Source organism: Panthera leo, chromosome A1 (assembly GCF_018350215.1).
Source record: "Panthera leo isolate Ple1 chromosome A1, P.leo_Ple1_pat1.1, whole genome shotgun sequence".
NCBI lineage: Eukaryota > Metazoa > Chordata > Mammalia > Carnivora > Felidae > Panthera > Panthera leo.
The window spans coordinates 199,717,713-199,740,476 of record NC_056679.1 but is presented as its reverse complement, the minus strand read 5'-3'; the positions used below and the strand labels follow the sequence as shown (position 1 = coordinate 199,740,476).

Here is a 22,764-nt window from a genome sequence, read left to right as displayed (position 1 = left end):
ACCAGAGAGAACTTTTTAAAGACCTATCTGCATAGCAGGGCAAACTTCTACTTACCAAACATCTGTTCTTCTTATATACTGTGAACTGTGCTCCTCCCTTCGAAGCCCCAGGCCCCTACCCCATTCCGTAGGTCAGGATGGCATCATATAAGTCTCCACCACCCCCACTTGCCCTTCAGTCTCATAGTTTAGTCTTAATTTCCCATATGAAATTAAATTTTCCTCTAAAAATTAAATTGACTAATTTTTTAGCTCAATTTAATTGTTAAACCAGCCACGGAATCTAGAAGAGAAGAAGGGAAAATTTTTCCACTTCTGCATGACCCAGTGCACATACACGTATACATATAAAAATAAAACAACCTTTAACAGAATAACCCTTATTATATGCAAAGCACTCTGATAGGTTCTCGTTTTCATTTTCTCTTCTCTTTTAATTAAAAAAATGCTGGTGGTGACTCACCCAGCCGATTTCATGACTGGATCACGACTAGTAAGTAGGAGATTTGGGTTAGATTTGATGAACAGCTACAGCCCATGCAGACTTCATTTCTCTTTCCTTCTGCCCTGGCTGCTTTTCCCCTGTGCCTTTAGAAACAGAACTCTTGAATTACTTATCTGTCTTAAGTCACAGCTGCTTCTGAAGAACTTGGCTGTCCTGCATTCTGTGCACAAGTCAGTTTTAAGTGGCTTTGGTCTCACAGCAGCTCCCAGTGGCATTTACTAATAGGCCAGACCATAAGCTTCACTGGCCTTAAGGAAGGAAATATACAAAGTTTTCCAAGTCATTGTGCACTTTTAATTTTTAATAACTGTAATAAGTTTTAAGATGTGATATAAACAATCTGTAAAGACCATTTAAATGAAAAATTACTTAGTTACATTAATAGTTAAGTACAATACAGTCTCATTTTTAAACTCATCTTAAGTAAGCAAGTAAGTATAACCTGGTAGGACTTCTATAAATGAAGTCTACCTACATCAGCTACTGGGGGAAGAAGGGCCCAATTTACCTTAAATGACATTGTTGTGTTGCTTCTAAACTAACCATACCATGAATTAAAGGTTACATGTTGGAATGCCCAGACACTTTAAGAAGTCTGTATATTTAAAAGCAAAATTATCTGGGGGGCATCTGTGTGGGTCAGTCAGTTAAGCCTCTGACTCTTGATTTCAATTCAGGTCTTGATCTCACATTCATGAGATTGAACCTGCATTGGGTTCTGCACTAGGCGTGGAGCCTGCTTAAGATTCTCTCTCCCTCTACCCATCCCCCACTCACATGCACATGCTCGTGCTATCTCTCTTTCTCTCTCAAAATAAATAAATAAATAAATAAATAAATAAATAAATAAATAAAACTAAATACATAAAGTGAATTTTTAAAAAAATGTCCTCAGATTAAAATGTCTACCACATCTTTACTGATACACTTTCAGGGCTAATCAAACACAGTGTTTTGACTGATTTTCTTCATAACTGGGATCAGAAAGGATTTCATTTCCTTGTTACTTGGGAAGTGTCCATTTCCTATCAACATTTATCTTTAGATGGTAAAGAGCGGCAATTATGAAATTCCTCCTTGCCAACGACAGTGCCACCTAGTGAAGAGAACAGGTCACCAACTTGCCCAATGAACTCAGGTTCCATGTCTTCCTTTCCCAGCATGTGGGAGAAATGCTAAAATGCCTAACCTGCACAGTGGGAGAGTGGTTATGTCAGTACTTATGAACAGTTTGGGGAGGAGTTGACAGCAAGAAGTTCAGGGATGCTCAAGGGGCTATTACCATGATGATGATTCAGCAGGCGGATTGTCACAAAACTCCCTTCTCTCTATTCTCAGCTATAAGCCGAACAGCAGCAGGAGAAGGTACTGGAAGCATGCAGGTATTCACTGCTGTGCTCTTGCAGTGGTCTTGCACAGATAAATAAGAAGGCACCATAAAGTACTGTGGACTATTAAAATAAATAAATAAATAAATATTTATTTAAAATAAATAAATCAGATTTAAAATAAAGTTAAAGTGCACCTCTGTCATTTAAATAATAGGGGATAATTCATATGTGAGATTAAAATGATGTATTGGAATTCTTGATTGATATCGCCATTTAACCTAGTCCTATAAAAAAGCAATCACTGATGTATTTGTTAACAAATTTATGCCAGGAAATAACTAGTAAATAAGTTTGATTTCACAAATTTAATTATTCTCATGCCTCAATGAGAAGGCAGACTGACTTTCTTAAAATTATGCACTATTTTTAACTTATTTTCAAAGCCAAATAAATCAGTAACTCCCCACTGAAAGCAAATGAATCAACATTCCCTCGATCCCCTTAGGAGGTTGTGGCTTTGGGTCGGTAAATATTTTGAGAGTAGCATATTTTTCCATGGAATGCTCTGGACTATCTCTGTATTTCAGTAAAGAGCTTAAATACCTAATGCTTGCTCCTGAACCTTTTACATAGCATTAACAAAAAAAGAAAGAAAGAAAGAAAGAAAGAAAGAAAGAAAGAAAGAAAGAAAGAAAGAAAGAGGGCACAGATTCTTTAAAAAATATGTGATTGAATGGTATGTGGCCAAAAACCCATCAAAAAGTCCCCTTCGAATTTGTGAGTGATACCTACCACCAGAAATTAGAGAAAACACAATCCCAGAATCCCTACAGTCTTTATCACATAATGGAATTCCAAGAGGATCTGTACCTGGAAATGCAAGTGGACCTGGTAGAGTCAAGAGACTTCTTTAAATATGTGAATAAAGATTTTTTTAGCCCTGTAACATATCGGGTAAGTTTAGGCTAATGTCTGAGCAGGATTCCCACAATGTGAGAAGAAGAAGGAGGTTTTCAACTTCAGTACTTTTGAATTTAACCACATGGATCCAAAGTGCCATATCATCCACAAGTATGCTAGAGTATAGGAAGAGAAGCATGAATGGAGATTTCTCAACTTCTCCAGCAAGGGTGGGGAAGCCAATGGTCAAGAATCTAGCCACGGCCCTTCTGCTAACCTTCTCTGTCCTTTACCCAGCCCTACATAGGAATTTGGGGTTGAGAAATGTGTGGCTGAACATACCCAAAAGATGTTGGAAATTCTGGTTGGTAAAGAGCCCAGTCTGTAATTGGTTTCTGTCTTCTCCAAATCAAGTGTGCTAAAAGTCATTTATTTTTCTGTTATAGCTACAGCTGACCAGTCAGCAGCTTCATTTGAAATGGAAATGTCTCAGACTGGCTTCAGTGCTCATTATTCACAGGTATATTGACCATTTGGTAGAAAATGAAATATTTTTTTAAGGTTTTTGCTCCCAAAAACAATGCCCAAGCATCACCATTATAAGTGCAACTAGCAGTTCATGGCTTGCCCAGTTATTCAGACTGTGATGATGTTTCTAATCGAAATAGGAAAATGGCATTTCACAAGCATATTAAGAAAACATGTTATATCCCACAGTTCACTATATCGTACTAATAATTGTGAATCAAACATTTTAAGGTCTGCCTTATGTAATTATACATCTGGCTGAATGAAATACTTAATTTAAAATAGTTGCTAATGATATGAATTGTATCTTTTTCTCAATCTCATTGTATTTAAAGATCTTATTAGAATACCATATTCAAGACCTAGGATTCTTGACACCCAGAATTAAACAGAAAGACAAGATTAGGAAATATATCATTTGTAGCTGATGAAAAAAAAATGCATCAGAGTCCCTGCAAAGGAATATTGACATTTCAGTGGGCAATTGTACTGTATAACCGAGAGCAAGTTACTCTACCAGGTTACCATAGTATTACTGTGAGGATTCTAAGTTAATATATGTAAAGCACTTTGAATAGAATCTATCATATTGTTAATGCTGTGTTCTTGCTACTTTGTTAAATGTCATTTGTTTTCTCTATTTGGATATAAGGACTGGGTCATGCTTGGAGCAGTAGGAGCCTATGATTGGAATGGAACAGTCGTCATGCAGAAGGCTAATCGAATCATAATCCCTCAAAACACAACCTTTAATGTTGAGTCTACCAAAAAGAATGAACCTCTTGCTTCTTATTTAGGTAAAGTTTAGATGTAATTGATAGAAAATTATTGTGGTTTATTTTTGGTTTTGTTTTTATTTTTAGCATTATTTGCTTATATGTACATAGGTTTACTTATAACCATGTGAAGACAGATAACTTCCAAGAGCTAGACATTTTGTAGGAGCCCTGAAAGTTCCCAAGCAGCCTTAATTTCTGAGCAATCTTAGAATAATAGAACATGGAGGTCACACTTTCTCAGAAGGGCTCCCTAGTGCAGGAATGATTTAGGCTGATATGTGCACTTTTTGAAGTCTCCCTGTGTCTGGGATTCTCATTAACTTCAAGAAGAGCTTTGCACCTGGTGGACAGGAAATGACGGTAAAAAGAGAAACCTTGACACAGCTAATATCCTGCAGATCAGACTCCCATATTTTTTAAAACATCCTATATCATTTCTTTCTATGAGTCCTAATTTTGGAAAAGAAAATTTTAATTTGTCTTGTCATATAGCTTCTTCTTTAATAGTTCTATTCACAACCAGACAAATATTGAACTTAAGCCCAGTGATGTAATGTCATCTTATTTTTCAAAGACTTTTCTGGAATGAGGAGGTATGTGTCTGTTATCACCTTATTCTCCATCTGTACTGAGCTGCCTAGGGGATACCAGGGAAGTGTTCTATCACTAAATGATCTCAGTAAACAATTAGGGCCTAGGATGAAAAGAACCCTCAGAATATGGTTTCCCAACACTTTACTCACTCAACAAATGTTTGAGGGACACCTGTTTTGCCCCAGGTATTTTCTTGGTGCTGGAGGTGCAGTGGTTAAGGAAACAAATAGTTTTCAGTGTTCATATTTTAGTATGTTAGCATTCCTCTCTGGGATCTTTCTGTCCTGGAGGCAAGTCTTTTTCTCTCTATCTAGCTTCTTTCTATTTTATGAGGAAGGTAGGAGGTCTTTACTGGTAGGTCCATACATTTCCTTATTCAAAGACACATCTTAAAACTGTAGAGGCAGGTAGGACTTAAAAATGAAAGGCCTGAGGGATTTAGATAATTAAAACTACAGTGGTAAGCAGTACATTCAATGTGAGTGTTAAACCCCTTAACACATGCTGAACTGCATTCATGAAAGTCTAGTTTATTTCTCATAAAATTCCTATTACATTCTGTCCTGGTCAGAGAGCAGCTAGAGCATTCCATTGTTCTAAACATCACACATTACAAAAGAAAATGCTAAACTAGGATGTGCCAATAAAAGATTATCTAAAGGATACTGATCTAGAAAAAATTCCTTTCTTTCCTTCCCCAATGTCTGCAAAATTTGAAGAAATTGATGGTTAGGAAACAAAATATACACTGCATATCTTTTAAATATTTGGAGGATTGTGTTGTAACACAAAGAGGGTGGGCCTAAAATTCATATGCATTAAAAGAAATCTTAGCATATGGTTAATATCCAATTTTCCAAATTAAAATATTAAGGAATTGAAAAATGATGTCACAGCTACCTATGACATACCTGAAACTAGAATCTAGGTATCTTGATTCTTATTCCAGTGTTCATTTCAAAATTAACAACATTTAAAAAACTAAAGATACAGCATGAAGTCCACAAATCTTAAGTTCACACATTTTAATAATACTGTAGTATTTTTTTTATATTCTGACTTCTTGTTATGTGATGAAATTCCTTAAAACCAAGTAGTCTTAGGAAGCCTAAATCCATTATCCCCCAAAAGCTTGGATTCATGGTGCTTAAAGCAGACTTGGAGAATTCAAGACTTAAAGATATCACTGGAGCAAGACAAAATTAAGAGAACCTTCATTCCTGACCACAGTATTTATAACATATGATTCCTTTCTTCCCAAAAAAGGAAATTTGGGGGTATGTTGTCTACAATGTACTAAGATGATGTTTTTATATTTTAGAAATCATTTCATTAGATTAATCACAAGTTAGCACATAAGATATTTTGCCAACATAACATTTAAGATATATAAAATTTATTTTAAAATAGAAAAGCACCCAGAAAGGGGATAGGGGAGAAAAATAGCTTTGTACCCCAAATATTATTCTAAATCTGAAATGAGAATTTCAAAATGTCTGCCTGTGTGGATTACGAATTAGGAAGTGTTTGAAGGTGCCTGGGTGGCTCAGTAACTTAAGAGTCAGACTCTTGATTTCATCTCAGTTCATGATCTCAGGATTTGTGAGATCAAGCCCCAAGTCAGGCTCTTTGCTGACAGCACACCCATAGTCTGCTTGGGATTCTCTCACTTTCTTTCTCTGCCCCTCACCTGCTGACACACTCTCTCTCTCCCTCTCCGAAACTAAATAAATAAACATTTTTTTTAAAGAAAAATAAAAAGAGCTTGAATGTGTTAGTCTGAAATCTATGTGGATTGTAAGTCATTAGGCAATGGAAAATCTTATGGAGAAAACAAAAAAATCTCATACTAATCAATAATGACCAGAAAGAAGTAGGAACAGAAGTTGTCGAACCTCTCAGGATATAGTCACTCATCCAGGAACTGCTTTAGGCCAGTATGCACTTAGCAAGTGTTTTTGATGGTGAGAATACAGTCGAAGTTCCCTGCCTCCTCCACCCACAGTCTTCCCACTTCTAATCATGCCAGACAAATTCAAGAAAAATGTAAAGATGTGGGGCAAACAAACACATGACATCAAAGCAGAGCATACCTGTTTCCCATTACCTCACTAGGTCCTAGCACTTTTCCCAGGAAGTGAATTGTGAAAGCTGACAGGATTTATTCTTTATAAATCCATGCAGCAGGCTATGCCATGAATTTTCCTTTCTCTTCAATTCTTTTTTTCTTTCAGAAAACAACATTAAACTTAGATGTGTATAATTATTTTCCTTTCATGAAAACTAGACTTTATTTACATGGCCTCCTTTTTTTCTCCCTCTTTATTGTCTTTGGATTCCTAGCTTCCACCCAGTAACTACCTGACCAGTAGGTACTGTCTCTGGGAAGATTTCAGCTAATAGTTTTAGTTGTCAAGTTATCAAAACTAACTAAATTATCACACAACTCCAAACCTCAACATAATTTTCAATTTTTTTAAAGGTTCTTTTATCAGTTTGCATTCATAGCTCTGTAAGGTAAAAAAACAAAAAACAAAAACAAAGTGTACTAACTCTCTTAGGCCAATCCTTGCTTAATATTTCTTAGTAGAATGACATGAAATAAAACAGCCTTTGCTTTGCACATTCTCCTTTTTTATTTTATTTATATATAAACATGACCTTAAAGTTTTTATTTTTTAAGCAATATTGTGGTTAGTAACAGAAGAAATATGACACATTAATTGTTGAAAAAGAACAGTCTACAATTTATGATGTATAATTTTTTTAGAAGCTCAAAGAAAGATGACGAAATGAGAATGGGAGAAAATATGCCTGAAGGAAAATATGCCTGAGGAATTGTGTTCCTTTCGCACTTGTAAGATTAAACATATTTTAGTACAAAAACCTCTGTTCCTCCTCAAAAGTTTTGTAAGAAAGTGAAACTATTGCCTTGCAGTAAAACACTTGGAAAATAAATTATCAACGTAATCTTTTTTCTTAGTAAGAAATGCGGTTCTGTGGCCTTTGGAAAAATAATCTGCCCTCTGATCCACTGATGGACAGATCTGGTTATAAGAACACTTCTTCCTTCTGTAGAGTTGAAATCAGCAAAGGAGAATTGTTATTCACTGATTTAGCACTGTTCCCTACAAACACAAGGAATAAATCTAATTCTTCACTCAAAAATTAACAGTAGTCTGCCTTCAAGACACAAAAAAACATAATGGGCATGAAAACCCAATTAAAAAAGAGGAATGTCGAAGCTCACTTTTTAAATTGAAATTCCAGTTAGCTAACAAACAGCATAATTTTAGTTTCAGGTGTACAATATAGTGATTCCACACTTCCCTACAGCACCTGGTCCTCATCACAACTGCCCTCCTTAATCCCCATCACTTGTGTAACCCACCCACCCTACACCTCTTTGTAATCAAACAAATACAAATTAAAATCACAGTGAAGTATTATTGTTAGATTATGCTTAATATCTACTAGAACATCCACAAATTTGAATAATAGTAATGATACCCAATGTTTGGGAGAGTTTGATGAAACTAGTCTGTCCTTTGGCTGTGCATGGAATAAATTAGTACAAATGTTCTGGAAACAATTTGCCAAAGACTGAAAGAACGGAAAATTTGATCCAGTAATCTATTCCTTGAAATTTATCATCAAAGAAAATCCAAAAGAAGTAAAAATGTTAAGTGTTCAAGGATGTCTTTGCAGTCTTAAGTATAATATCAAAAAATTAAAAACCACCTAAAAATTCTACTACTCTACTGGGGAATGGTCCTGCGGTAGAAACGCAATGCCTTTATGCCTCAACTAGGAGTGATAAACTTCAGTTACTTCACATTACTGCTTAAAAATCTACAGCAATAATGCAGAAAAGGCTTACATTTGCTATGATTCCCCTATATAAAATGTTTAATTTCTGTAGCACAGACAGATGAAGCACAATTGATTTATTACAAAGTGGCGAATTGAGTTTATGAAGGTTTTTTTTTTTTTATTATTTTCTTCTTCTGTCACGATTGTTATATCATTTGTGCCTTTAAACAATGAAAACCTGAGGTGGGGGGTGGACAAAGCAGTTGCTGTAGATAATCAGAGAGCATGCTAAAAGCTTCCACCAAGACAAACTTACCTGCCTTAAAAAAAATAAACATTTTTTAAAAAAAGAGAAGGCTGTAAAAATACACAAATGATCCTCCCAGCCCTTTATTTTTTTTTTTAATTTTTTTTTAACATTTATTTATTTTTGGGACAGAGAGAGACAGAGCATGAACAGGGGAGGGTCAGAGAGAGGGAGACACAAAATCTGAAACAGGCCCCAAGCTCTGAGCTGTCAGCACAGAGCCCGACGCGGGGCTTGAACTCACAGACCGCGAGATCATGACCTGAGCTGAAGTCGGCCGCTTAACCGACTGAGCCACCCAGGCGCCCCCCTCCCAGCCCTTTAAAGTGGATCTTAATTTATTCTGTGTAGACATTAAGGAGTCAGATAGTATATCTGGCATCTCTCTTTTGTTAGGTTACACAGTGAACTCCGCCACGGTTTCGGGAGATGTGCTCTACATTGCCGGACAGCCACGGTACAATCACACGGGCCAGGTTGTCATCTACAGGATGGAAGATGGAGACATCAGGATTCTCCAGACACTCAGTGGAGAGCAGGTAAGCTTGAAAAATTATTGTTTCAATCCATTTACACTCTATGTAAATTTAAATTACCCATCTATTGTCCTAAACTTCAAAAAGTCCTGTCATTATTCAACATCAAACTTAAACAGGGCCCCATGTTGGGTTCCTTGTAGGAGTGTAAAATATCTGCATATTTGGCTTCCGGAACATTTCAGTTGCACGGAAATGGAGGTAAAACGTAGAGATGATGCTGTAGATACAAATGGATAGATATATACATACAGGAAAAAAAGTTCTAAAACATTAAGAAGCATGAAAATGCCCGTGGCACAGACAGTACATCTTGAAGATGGAAAGATTGTTTTATTCTAGGATTGGTGCCAGAAGTCTTATACCAGGTAACATTTGTGCTTGTCTAGAGGGAAAGGTAGACCGTAGATAGGTAGAAAGAGCAGAAGAGCCAGTTAAAAAGATAATGTGGACCCTGATTGTTGAGGTTCTGAATGGCAAACTAAAGAATTTGGATTTTCTCCTGGAGGTAGTGGAAAGTGATAACATGTAAAATCAAAAACTTCTCGTTAGATGATATTAAATACCAAAAGTAGTTTAAGAAGTTATTCACACAATATGCAAACATAAATATGTGCAAATATTGTTAAACTAAAAGAAACATCTACGCTGTTGGTTATTATTGCACAGCAATCACTTGGGCTTCGCTAAGTATCCCAGCTTACTAGACGCCCCGGCCACCCTCCTGCCATCACCAACCACTCCAAAAGGCAGGGCAGTGTGAGCCTTCCTGTCCTGCAGGCACGCTCATAGCTGCCCAGCCTAGCAGAACCGCTTGGGTGTGAGAAGACAGACATGTCAGGCAGGCGCAGAGCTACCCTCTCTTTATAGGAGCCAATATCTTTTATAACAACACCATAGATACAGCTTCCAGGGCTCCTGCTGAGGGCACGTAGTTGTGATAGTCACTGCATCCTGGGAAGCCCATCAGGTATTTATAGTTCCCCACAGCCTAAATGCGGCATCCCCGATCAGAGATTATTTTTACCACACTCAGGATTGCTTAATAATATAATTGAAATCCTTTCCCCATCAGATGTCTGGGGGAGCAGAGAGTAAACCAAAAGTCAGAATCTCATATCTAGATTCATATATATATATATATATGTCTTGTTAAAGGGTTTTATTAGCACTTTGCCCACATTTGTAATCAGAAAATGCATCAACAATAAAAACAAGGCTATTATTGTCGCTCAAGGATAAGGTGAGGAGAGCCTAAAATGATGTATCACTAATAAAAATGGAAAAGGAAGGACTAGAGTAGACACAAATGAGGAGGAACTGACAGGACTCTAAAATGACGCATCCTGTATGACATCGTACATCTGATATTACTCTATTAATGGTTTACGAGACAGGAAGTGAAGAATTGCTTGTGAAAGTCACAAATGATTTGTATTATGAATGGTTTAAGTTTCAAGCCTGGGAATCTGGGAGAAAGGTGGCACCATGATTAGAATGTCAGCAACTCAAGTGGTTTAGGTATGTTTTTAATGGTATTTGGTTTTACATGTTTCCTGTAACAGTGAGCACAAATTCAAATGATTATGGGTGCCAGGAAGGTAAAGTAAATAAATAAAGCTATTGCACAGAGGACAACAGGAAATGGTGGGAACCATGGCCTGGACAGTTCCTGAGCCATCTAAACATTTAGTTCCCACTCAGCTCCAGACGGCTATCACCCTGTGGGAATAAAGGCCCAAGGTTGCCAGACCTTACAGCATTTTATTTACGTTTGTAATTATTCAACTTAAAAAAAAAAACCTTTTAAGCCCTTCACAACCTATGAGAAAAGGACATTCGAAAGTCAATGTCTAGCAGTTCTCTAAGTGTCTACCAATGTCTGGGAATGTAGCACTGGAGCCTTGAGAAGGAAGATAGAAAGAAATTTGCAATTTTCAGTAATGGAAGTGTTTGGAAGGATTGGCCATCTAGGATAAGAGATGGCAGGGTGAGTGGTGGGGGTGAGGGAGGAATGCAGGTCATAGCTTTTGGGAAGCCAAAATCTAGGGCATGGGAGGAGGAAAAGGAGCCAGCAAAGATGAAAACAAAGGGTGGCCTATGATACAGTGGCAGAATCAAGAGACCAAAATTAAAATCATAGAAGCCAAGACAGGAAGTTTCAGTAAGAGAATTATCAAGAGCATCAAATATTAAACCCAGGTCAATATTTGGGAAGGTTATTGCATTTAGATAATGAAGTGTAAGTCTCCTGCATTTCCCTAAAATACATCCGTATCTTTAAAAGATGGTCCCTCTGCAATCCTTTTATATTTCTCTATCTTCCACAAGTGCTAGGACAAGACTTAGCCATTTTGTCGAATAAACAACCTTCTAAATCTACAAGGTGAAATGCTACACCGGTGTTGCAAGACAAATCAGTTCTTCATACTGTATATTATTCACATTTTCGTATTACTGTAAATAAACATATTGAAGCCATCCCAGAATGCCTTTTATTGTTTTTCTCATTTTATTTTCTTTAACAAAATCATGGTGGCATTACTGATCTTTTCTGCTTTTTGGAGAAGAAAGAGTGTTTAGGATGAAATCTAAAGGAAGCCATTTCTCTTTCTCTCAAGCTGCAGAATCTATGACAGCTGCTCATCCTCAGGGATGGGTCTATTTATTAGCCTCCCACAAGAACCAATAAAGAGCTTCCAGGTAGAATCTGTTTCTGTATTTTATTTCTATTTCTATATATATCTGAATTTCAAATACTCTTCTAGATTACTATAAGTAAAAGAAATGCAGCCTTTAGCTCTCTTGAGAATTTCTGATGTTCATCACACTATTTTGTTTTGTTTTGTACCTTAGATTGGTTCCTACTTTGGCAGTGTTTTAACCACACTTGACGTTGATAAAGATTCTAATACTGACATTCTTCTGGTTGGGGCTCCCATGTACATGGGAACAGAGAAAGAGGAACAAGGGAAAGTGTATGTGTATGCCCTGAATCAGGTAATAATCACTCTGCATTTGGTAGAAATTCGTGAATATCTCTTCCTTTTTTTCAATTTCAAATAAATAATGCAGTTCTAATTTTGTACTCACTTTGCAAAAAGGAGCAAAGAATCTTTCAGGGCCCCTTTACCGTCACCAACTCCTCCATTTCTAAATGAATATTTTACAGTTCTAATAAAGTAGTTCAAACCATCGGATGCTTTCTGCTTGGAAATGTGAACTATCCTTTTTTAGCAGAATATATAGAGATAAATATAAATCTCACTAAACTGCTAAATAAACTAACAGGGCAACCATTCAAGGCTCTGGCCTGGAGGTGTTGGGAACATTAGCAGTTAAAACTGCATTAGCTGTCCAAAAAAGCTGGGGAAGCAGAGAGACTGTGGAGTAGTGAATTTTAAGGCAGTGACATCAGACAGTTACAGTAAACTACTTTGGTCTTTGGAATACTTCATTGGGCTGGAGTGAGGTTTTGTTTTCCACTCCTGACTTTCGACATCATTTGTAGATGAAATAATTCTTGGTGTCTTTGTTAGAAGGGTTTTTGCTTTTTACAGCAAAGTCAGTACTTATCTCTTTAGCTTTTTAAATTCTTAGAGTCTCTCCATATTAATTATTTTAATTCATAAATTGTATACCTTTCTTCCTATCATTTTGTTTGCTTCCACCCATCAATTTCTTTGGTCCTTGATGTTTTTCTTTGTTTTCCTAGAAAGTGTGTTCCTGTCCATCATTACTAGTACGTTCTGACCTTTACTGAGTTTGGGGGGGTGCGCACGGGGGTTGCCCTAGATAGCTATAGGAAAAGCTTACTTTTTGAATAGAGTAAATTTTCTCTTTACCCTGTGGAGGAGACTGTATAGAGACTTTTTAAAGAAGCAAATATTGGATGAAAAAAGGATAGCAACCTGAACTGAGGGTTTAAAAGTTGTTATTTGGTTTTAAAAGCATGCTGTGAGTTATATAGTCACTTGATTGCATTAAAAACAGAATCCATTAAAATGCTCAATATGTCTTCTTCCCCACACTTCTACAATCTGTTCTTTAAAATCTTTAACTTTGCTCTCAGATAACCACAATTTTTAAGAAATTTTACAAACTTTGCTGTTGATGTACAAATGGTTTTTAATAGCTCTGATTTAGTACGTACTTAAAAATTTCACTGTGCTGTCGTAACGATAGAAATTCATAAGTATCCTGTTTATCTTTCTTCCAGACAAGGTTTGAATATCAAATGAGCCTGGAACCCATTAAGCAGACTTGTTGTTCATCTCTGAAGCACAATTCATGCACAAAAGAAAACAAAAATGAGCCGTGTGGGGCTCGTTTTGGAACAGCTATTGCTGCTGTGAGAGACCTCAATCTTGATGGATTTGATGACATTGTGATAGGAGCTCCCCTGGAAGATGATCATGGGGGAGCCGTGTACATTTATCATGGGAGTGGCAAAACTATAAGGCAAGAGTATGCACAAGTAAGAAGTTCAACCTACTATTCCCACCCTTAAACATTAAGCGGGTTCAATGCTAGGCTTGCTTCTTGTCTCGCTTCATGAGTTATTTATATTTTTTTCTTCTGACTCTATTGGAAAACTAGATTTAATTCCCTTTTAAGTTTTCTTTATAGAAGCATTTTTTTGTATTTTATCCTCTTTTCTATTTTTTTCTGCTTTTTCTTTTGCCATGGCTCCATGATCTGAGCTTTCAAAATGGTAAAAAACAAAAGAACACTTTATGATGACACTATTTAACATTTGCAATGTGCCTGATCCTAAACAGAGGTTACCACTTTCTTTTTATTTATTTTTTAAAAGCTTATTTATTTATTTTGAGAGAGAGAGAGAGAGAGAGAGAGAGAGCAAGCAGGTGAGGGGCAGAGAGTGAGGGAGAGAGAGGGAATCCCAAGCAGACTCTGTGCTGTCAACATGGTGCCCAACACAAGGCTTAAACCCATGAACCGTGAGATCATGACCCGAGCCAAAATCAAGAGTTGGACGCCCAACCGACTGAGCCACTGAGGCACCCCAGAGGATACCACTTTCTAAATAAAAGAACAATAATGATATAATTTAGCCAATAAAGAAGATGAGATTATTGTATTTATATTCAGTATCCATGCTGTTGTAATGAAATTGCATTACATTTATATTTATGAATTAAATTAGTATATTTTCATCAAATGAATTTGTGTTCCTGAAGGTTTATAATTTCCTCACAAGTAATCCCTCCTGGAAAAAAATCTGAATAACTAAGCTTAACCTACAAGGGATTTTCTGTTGTTCTTGTTTAAATTTATTGTCAGTTAATGATTCTAATCCATAAATGTAATTTTTTCCTACATGAGCAAAATACAAATTTACAAAAGAGTTTAAAGGAATTCTTCTAATGTAATTGTCTGATTTTTAAATAACCATGGTAGTTAGGCATTGGACTACTTATATAACATGAAAAGAAAATTGGGTCATCAATTATTTCTTTTTATATTTGACTGTTCTCTCCATACTGTAGTCAAGAGAATTCTCAAAATCCATTCATGTATTGTGAAGTTGTACTTAATTTTTCATAAAGCCATAATGACACTAATGAAACAATAAAGTAAAGGGCATGTTTCAGTAACAACACTTCCATCCATTCAGTAAATTATTTGTTTCTTTCAAAGCAAATATTTCATGGTATTACTTAACTGAAAACAGACAATATTAACCACGGGAATGTGACGCAATTAGGAATTGCAGGAAGGAGTTTCTTTCTTGTGTTCTACCATTTTATTCCTTCACTACTAATCCTGAAAATTCAGTGGAATGGCATTTGCAGTAGAAACAAGAGGATATTTAAATCACTAATAATAGGAATAGACCGTCATAAGAAATTTATTTTGTAAAATGGTGGCTAACTCAAGATGCAGCTTTAAATAACCACAAGAAAGAATATTAGAGTTGATTTTGCTTAATTATTGGAAAAATGCCTTCCCAAGTGTAGGTGAGGATGTGCTCACCTGTTTCCATGGTAACCAGAGGTGCTGCTTGTGTGGGGAATAATCCAGAATCAAACTGAATGAACTCCTCCAGAACCAATGAGGCTGATATCTCCTGATTTGTTTGCTGAAAACATAAGGAAATATTTCCCAATGAGCCACAAATATTTAAGCATGAGAAATGTTTCTATTGGTTTGCCTTGTTTGGCTTCTGAATTTATGGTTTTTAAGTGAAAAACAAGAGGATAAGAAGACCCCCAAGTTTAGGGAGGGTCTGTCAGTCCTTTCTTCTTGCTATCAGTTCTATGAAAATATTATCAGTTTAGGGGCCCCTGGATGGTTGAGCGTCCAACTCTCCATTTTAGCTCAGGTCATGATCCCAGGGTTGTGGGATTAAGCCCCACGCTCAGGAATCTCCTCTGTCTCTCTCTCTCTCTCACTGTCCCTCTCTCTAAAATTAAAAATATATATGTTATCAGCTTGAGTCAAAGCTAAACCAGGAAGTACAACTTTTAAACACACTATGTATGGGTGTACACAGTGTGCACAAATCAATGTTCAAGAACTCCATATTCATTTGTGCCTATCGATTTTATAGTGCCCTTGACCTTTAACAAAGAAGATCATATATTGGAAAATGTATCTGATGGAATGTGCTATTTATACCCAGCCCCCCAATTCATTGACCCCTAAACTGACCCCTAGGACAAACTTCTACTCCCCCTCTTGCTTGTATGATGTGTTTTCAAGGTTCCAGTATCTTCAAATAATTCTCTGGTGTGGGACTGAGTGGAAACTAGAAAGGAAGAGCCAGTTACTCACTAATGTTTTCCTTGAGCATTAGACAAGATGACGTTATATAATTTTTTTCTCTCTGGTGTCAGTGACCCTGAAATTATTTTGTCTGTACTATAAAAAGAATAACTTTTGGTAACATCTGAGTAATTCATCTTGTCTCCACATGAGGGGCTTCTTGGGCAGTTTTCCAAAAGGTCCTTAAATTTAATATTATGTTAACCAATCCAAGTTCTCAGATTTATTTAAAACTGTTTTTGAATATACTCTTCTGGCATAAAACCTCTCTGTTGGTACTTTCACAGCGTATTGCATCAGGTGGAGATGGCAAGACACTGAAATTTTTTGGCCAGTCTATCCATGGAGAAATGGATCTAAATGGGGACGGTCTGACTGATGTGACTATTGGGGGCCTTGGTGGTGCTGCCCTCTTCTGGTATGTATTTTAATAACATCCTATTAGTCATAACATTTCACAAATAGTTCCAGAGCTCGGTATGACTAGAGCTCATTCATACGAAATATTTTCCTTTATGCTCTGTTATTTAGATAAAAGTTATGTAGTTCAAGAAGCTGGAGAAGTCAATAAATCTTAAAAATAAAGAAACCATATTAAAGAAACAAGTAGAATCAACCCTTAATTTGGGGTATCTATTATGTGCTCAGCACTAAGGTAGGTATTCTGTTTTAGGGAGCAGCATAGGAGAGAAAGAGGGCCTCATAGAGAATTATATAAAAAGAAACCATCCCTAACTTTGAGTTGTTCACAGACTTTTATGGTAATTGATTCTTCATTCTTCATTTACCTAATACATGTAATTAGACAATTGTACTTCATTGTCTGTATATACATTGTTGGTCAAGCATAGAAGCATCTTCAGTGATATCTCTACTCAGCCTTTAAAATGTCTGCATCCTCAAATTAATTTCAGTTCATTCTAAAATTCTAGTCAATGGTCAGATATATATATTAATACCATTTTACTTATGAACTTATTTATTAATAAAATAATTTATTGGTAATGTCATTAATAACCCCATTTTAACTAGTTAAAAAACACAGTTTCAAAAAGGGTTCTTTTTGGAGGAAAAGTGACTAAAAAATCAAGGATAATCTTAAGATAAATTTCGTGTGATAATTTTTTTAAATGTTTCAAACTTCACTAAGAAATATAATTAAAAGGGCACCTGGGTGGCTCAACTGGCTAAGCATCTGACTCTTCATCTCAGCTCAGGTCATTATCTCCCAGTTTGTGAGTCTGATCCCCACATCAGGCTCTGCACTGATGGCATGGAGCCTGCTTGGGATTCTGTCTCTCCTCTCTGCCCCTCTCCCCTGCTTGTGGCGCTCTCTCTGTCTCTCTCTCTCTCTCTCAAAATAAATAAACTTAAAAAAAAAGAAATTAAAAATACATACAATGGAAATATTTAATATAAAAATATATTTATATTTATGCCATGTGCTTTGATGGCAAATCCATATATTGATTCTTCCAAATCAATCATTAGTTTAAAGTAATTTAGATGGGGCACCTGGGTGGCTCAGTCCGTTAAGCGTCCGACTTCGGCTCAGGTCATGATCTCACGGTCCGTGAGTTCGAGCCCCGCGTCAGGCTCTGTGCTGACAGCTCAGAGCCTGGAGCCTGCCTTCAGATTCTGTGTCTCCCTCTCTCTCTGACCCTCCCCCATTCATGCTCTGTCTCTCTCTGTCTCAAAAATAAATAAACATTAAAAAAATTTTTTTAAATAAAATAAAATAATTTAGATGGAAACAAATATCAATGGTCTTTTCCCCAAAAATATTGTCTAGAAAAGTAGTGAAGATAGAGACCTGAAACTAGATGACTTTGTCATAATTTAAGATAACTAATTGCAACTATAATTACAATTTATAACATTGTAATAGCATTGTATGGTGACAGATGGCAATTGTACTTATTGTAGTGAGCGTAAGGTGATGAATATAATTGTTGAATCACTATGTTACACATTTGAAACTAATATAAAATTATATGTCAACTATAGTTCACCTTAAAAAACTCAAGGAAAAGAAACATTTTAAAAAAAGATACTGTTTAAGAACTAATGGCCAAATACAAATTGCATATTAAACTGTACGCAGATAATAACTATTATGTTAAGAAATGTTTTAACTGTACAGTGCGGGGGTGGGGGGTGAGAGGGAGAAAGAAAACTGTAAGGTGATGCCTAGGAAAGGAGAATGCCAGGCAGCAAGTAGCTGTGACTTTGGGGATGACAGACCCAAAACCAGCTGAAATCACCAGTGTCAGCAACAAAGGGTATATTTACTTTTTTGTATGAACTTTTTTGTAATCATGAATTAATTTATTATGATAACCTTAACTCAAGCATATTTATTGTATTCACTCTCATATTAAATATATATCTATTTTTATGTATATGCAATATGAATATATATGCAATATGCACATATATATGTATATATGCTATATATATATATATATATATATATATATATATATATATATATATACACATACATACAATAAGGGCAATTTTTACTCTCCAGTTTTGTTTCAAAGGCTTCTTACAAAGCTCTGAAGACTTACTTATGACCTCTTTTGCTGCCGGTCAGTGCTTTATCATTAATGGGCCAAAATGACCCATTTTGGACAGAGTTGGGTCCCTGTCACTCCCAGCAGAATGGACCAAACCAGCATACAGGGACACAAAGACCAAGACTTCACAATGCTGAAGGAGGGATTGAGAGTGGATATAGATGGCAGGCAATAAACAGAGGCCCACCAGCAGTCAGGGACGTCCAGGAACAGATATTGAGAGCCCTATCATGTGGAATAGATTGCACCATAACCCCTTTAAAGACCTGGTTGGGGCAGAGAGATGTGCAGTGGGGAGCTTCATTCTTGGAGTATCCAAACTACTATGCAGGAAATTAGACATGCTCATTCATTGCTGGTGAAAGAGTAAACTGTTTAAAACACATTAGAAGGTATTTGTCAATAAGTGTTAAAAAGCCTTAAAATATTTACACTTTTTAACACAGAATTTAGTTCCTAAAATTAAAAAAAAAAAGAAGTTTTTAGTGTTTATTTAGTTTTGAGAGACAGAGAGAGATAGGGCATGAGTGGCGGAGGGGCAGAGAGAGAGGGAGACAAAGAATCCAAAGCAGGCTCCAGGCTCTGATCTGTCAGCACAGAGCACAATGCAGGGCTTGAACTCAGGAACTGCAAGATCATGACCTGAGCCGAAGTCAGACGCTTAACTGACTGAGCCACCCAGGAGTCCCAATTTCTGAACAATTTTTAAAACTCTAATCTTTATCTAAGATATATAATCTTTAGAGCCATCACAGCACTGTGCTAGCAACTTTGTAAAAAACAAATTAGTACAGGAGTGCCTGGGTGGCTCAGTTTTTTCAGCGTCCAACTTGGGCTCAGGTCACGTTCTCCTGGTTTGTGAGTTTGAGCCCCACGTTGGGCTCTGTGCTGACAGCATGGATCCTGGCTCCTGCTTCAAATTCTGTATCTCCTTCTCTCTCTGCTCCTCCCCTGCTCACTCTCTGTCTCTCTCTCTCTCTTTCAAAAATAAAAATAAACATTAAAAAAGCTTTTTTAATAAAAAACAAATTAACACAAATGTACCATAAGAAAGGATTGAGTAAATAGGTTACAATACATGTGTATGCTGGAATAATTTATTGTCATTAAAAATAATGTTCCCAGAAAAATACAAATATTATAAGGCTGTTCATTATATCATGATAAGTTTTAAAAGTATTTACGGATACATATGTACATGCGTGTGTGTGTATGTGTCTTTTTCCCACACACATACGCACACACACATATCCATATCTATAGATAATACATTCTTCTGCAAAGAAAAAAAGCATATCAAATGTTAATGGTGATTATTGCTGAGTAGTAAAATTACAAGTGATTTCTGTTGTCTTTGTTTCCTTTTTTATGCTTCCATGTTTTCTTTGGGTAAAATGTTTTAAAAGAAAAGTAACTATAGTTTTTTTAATGCAAAATCAAATCAGGGACCTATGTATTCACAAGCTACCCAGCTATAGGACCTGTACTTGTCTGTACAAGTATTACAGTGGACAGAAGCTGTCCATGGGCCTTTGGACTCTTTTCAGATTGGAAACAAACTTGAAAATTCCCAAAATATGGTTTTGGTTCTGAAGTTGCACCTGAGCACTTGGTTCCATCTTTTTTCCATCACAAGAAAACAGATTTTTGGCTTATGAACTCTAAGGAGTGAAAAATAATTTTCCTTCAACCTTCTAAGTTCTTGGCTGAGATCCCTGTTATAAAAGATTAACAAGAGAAAAATAAGTAGAGATTTATAAATTTGTATATCTCATGTATACATAGGAGATACCCAGAGAAAAATGAGTAATTCCTTGAGGTGGTTTAGAATTCAGACTTAAATCCCATTTTATTTATTTTTTAAGTTTATTTATTTATTTTGAGAGAGAGAGATTATAGGAGGGGCAGAGAGAGAAGGAGAGAGACAGAATCCCAAGCAGGCTCTGCACTGTAAACATGGAGCCTGATGTGGGGCTGGAACTCATGAACCATGAGATCATGACCTGAGTTGAAATCAAGAGTCAGACGCTTAACCAACTGAGCCACCCAGGAACCCCAGACTTAAATATCATTTTAATAGAGACAAGAGAGAAGATATGTAGGCCTCTACGGGGAGAGTAAATGATTTTTAAGAAAAATGAGTGGGCCTTGGAAAAAATAAATGGGTGATATGATAGTTTGTGACCAAGTTCATCTCAGTGTGGTGTCTCTTATGTTGTGATAAGAGTCAGTCCTCTCTGGTTGATGAACCCGAGTTGAGTTCCTTTTGGAGTATCTATCTTTAGGTAGAAGGAAATTTCAGAGAAAGCTTCTTCCTGTATTTACAGTTTATCAAGTGCCTACAGCTCAAAATAATCAATATACCAAAGTGATATGTTTTGGGGTGACATGTCCTAAAATCCTGTAATCACATTTTGGGGTGGCATATTCTCCTACCATTTAGCACCAGAAGTTGAAGATGGTTCCAAAACATCCTGGGTGTCCTCGGAACATCATATACCACCTCTTCTGTATCAAAAACTCACCAAAGAAACGGAGTCCTGAGAGGCCAACTATACACAAAGAAGAATCCCCATCAGTGCATTCACACTGCACTGGCATAGTGATGGCATTCATTAAATGTGACAGTATGTGAGCAGTCATCACCGTTTATGTTTGTAGGTCCCGAGATGTGGCTGTAGTTAAAGTGACCATGAATTTTGAACCCAATAAAGTGAATATCCAAAAGAAAAACTGCCATGTGGAAGGAAAGGAAACAGTATGCATAAATGCTACAGTGTGTTTTGATGTGAAATTAAAGTCCAAAGAAGACAGAATTTACACAGCTGGTGAGTATAATATGTATACCAAGTACTTTGGGGCAGGAGGACAATACATTTGCTCCCACATCAGGAAATCCAGTAAGATATTGTATTTCCTCTGTGATAGGGATCTGCATTTCACCCTTGCCCCTGTGAACATGCTGAACCTTGAAAAAAAAAATCTACTGAAGAAAGAATATGTTATGGAACCCAGTAAGTTCTGTAGCAGACACTGTATGGTTATATGCAATGGCCTCAACAGTCCATGGTTCCCCTCTGGCTCTCCCCTTTACCGCAAACAACCAGGTACTAAAAACAATAATAATAATACAAGTTTGGAGATTAGAGTTTGGAAACTGGGCTCCAGAGGAGCCCAGTTTTCCTTCCTGTGGGTTTTCACAAACCCTCTCTTCCTTCTTCTGCCCCCTCTTTGGTAAGACTGATATTGCAGGGGACCTGAATGCTTTGCCACCCCCACCTGACTGAGGTCTCTTTGCTCTACTCAGAAGGTGACCCTGGCTTTTGAGAATCAGACATGCTCCATGTGTGAGTTCTCAGGCACAGCCTGGGTGTCTCCTCCTCCCTACACGCACACTTCCTAAGGTGTTTTTTTAAAGATATTAAAACGTGTTAGAGTCAAAACTGTGGAGGCCATTGGCTGCAAAAGAGTAGTTCACTCTACAAACCAAGGGTAAGTGAAATATGAAAAATCATTAATCCTTAAAGTCTGTTTTTCTTAGTTTGCTCTACATGTGCATAATTATGCTCTGCAATGGTCCTCTGATTAGAAGATAATTAGCTATAGGAGTGTAAAATAATGATTTACATTTTCATGTACAACATTATTTCAGTCTCATTTGATTTCTATACAGTAACTAAGGGTTCAAATGAGTAGGATTGTTGCCTTTTTAGAAAGTGTAAGGTTTAACTTGTTTTTTTATTTTGGTACACCTATTTTCTTAAACTTATTTTATTATGTGCTTTGAACATAATCTAAAATGACCTTTTCACAAAATAGGTAAAAATTCATTAGTGTATTTTTTGTGTGTGTCTTTTGAAATATATTCAATATTCTAAGCAGGACTTCAACATTGCTAAACTAAAAATAATAGTAATAATTTAAGTGAAAACCCAGTAAACACATGCATGGTCAGGAAATTAGTTGAGATGTAGGTGTATATGTATGTGTGTGTGCATATGTACATATACACTATAAAATAAGTGTAATTAAACATTAAAAGCATAGTGAACTCCGAAGGTGGTTCTGTAGAGTTCCCAAAGATTATCTTTATGACTATG

General features: G+C 36.5%; 1 protein-coding gene across 2 annotated transcripts in view; it reads left to right on the top strand.

The window, feature by feature from the left end:
* ITGA1 (integrin subunit alpha 1) overlaps positions 1–22,764 on the top strand; it is a 158,459-nt gene that overhangs the window by 102,922 nt on the left and 32,773 nt on the right. For both annotated transcript variants that reach the window (XM_042950183.1, XM_042950174.1), the window contains exons 10-16: positions 3,183–3,256; positions 3,917–4,061; positions 9,154–9,296; positions 12,150–12,293; positions 13,513–13,770; positions 16,370–16,500; positions 21,326–21,492. In XM_042950183.1, the coding sequence (XP_042806117.1) occupies positions 3,183–3,256; positions 3,917–4,061; positions 9,154–9,296; positions 12,150–12,293; positions 13,513–13,770; positions 16,370–16,500; positions 21,326–21,492 (1,062 nt within the window). The remainder of the gene's footprint in view (positions 1–3,182; positions 3,257–3,916; positions 4,062–9,153; positions 9,297–12,149; positions 12,294–13,512; positions 13,771–16,369; positions 16,501–21,325; positions 21,493–22,764) is intronic.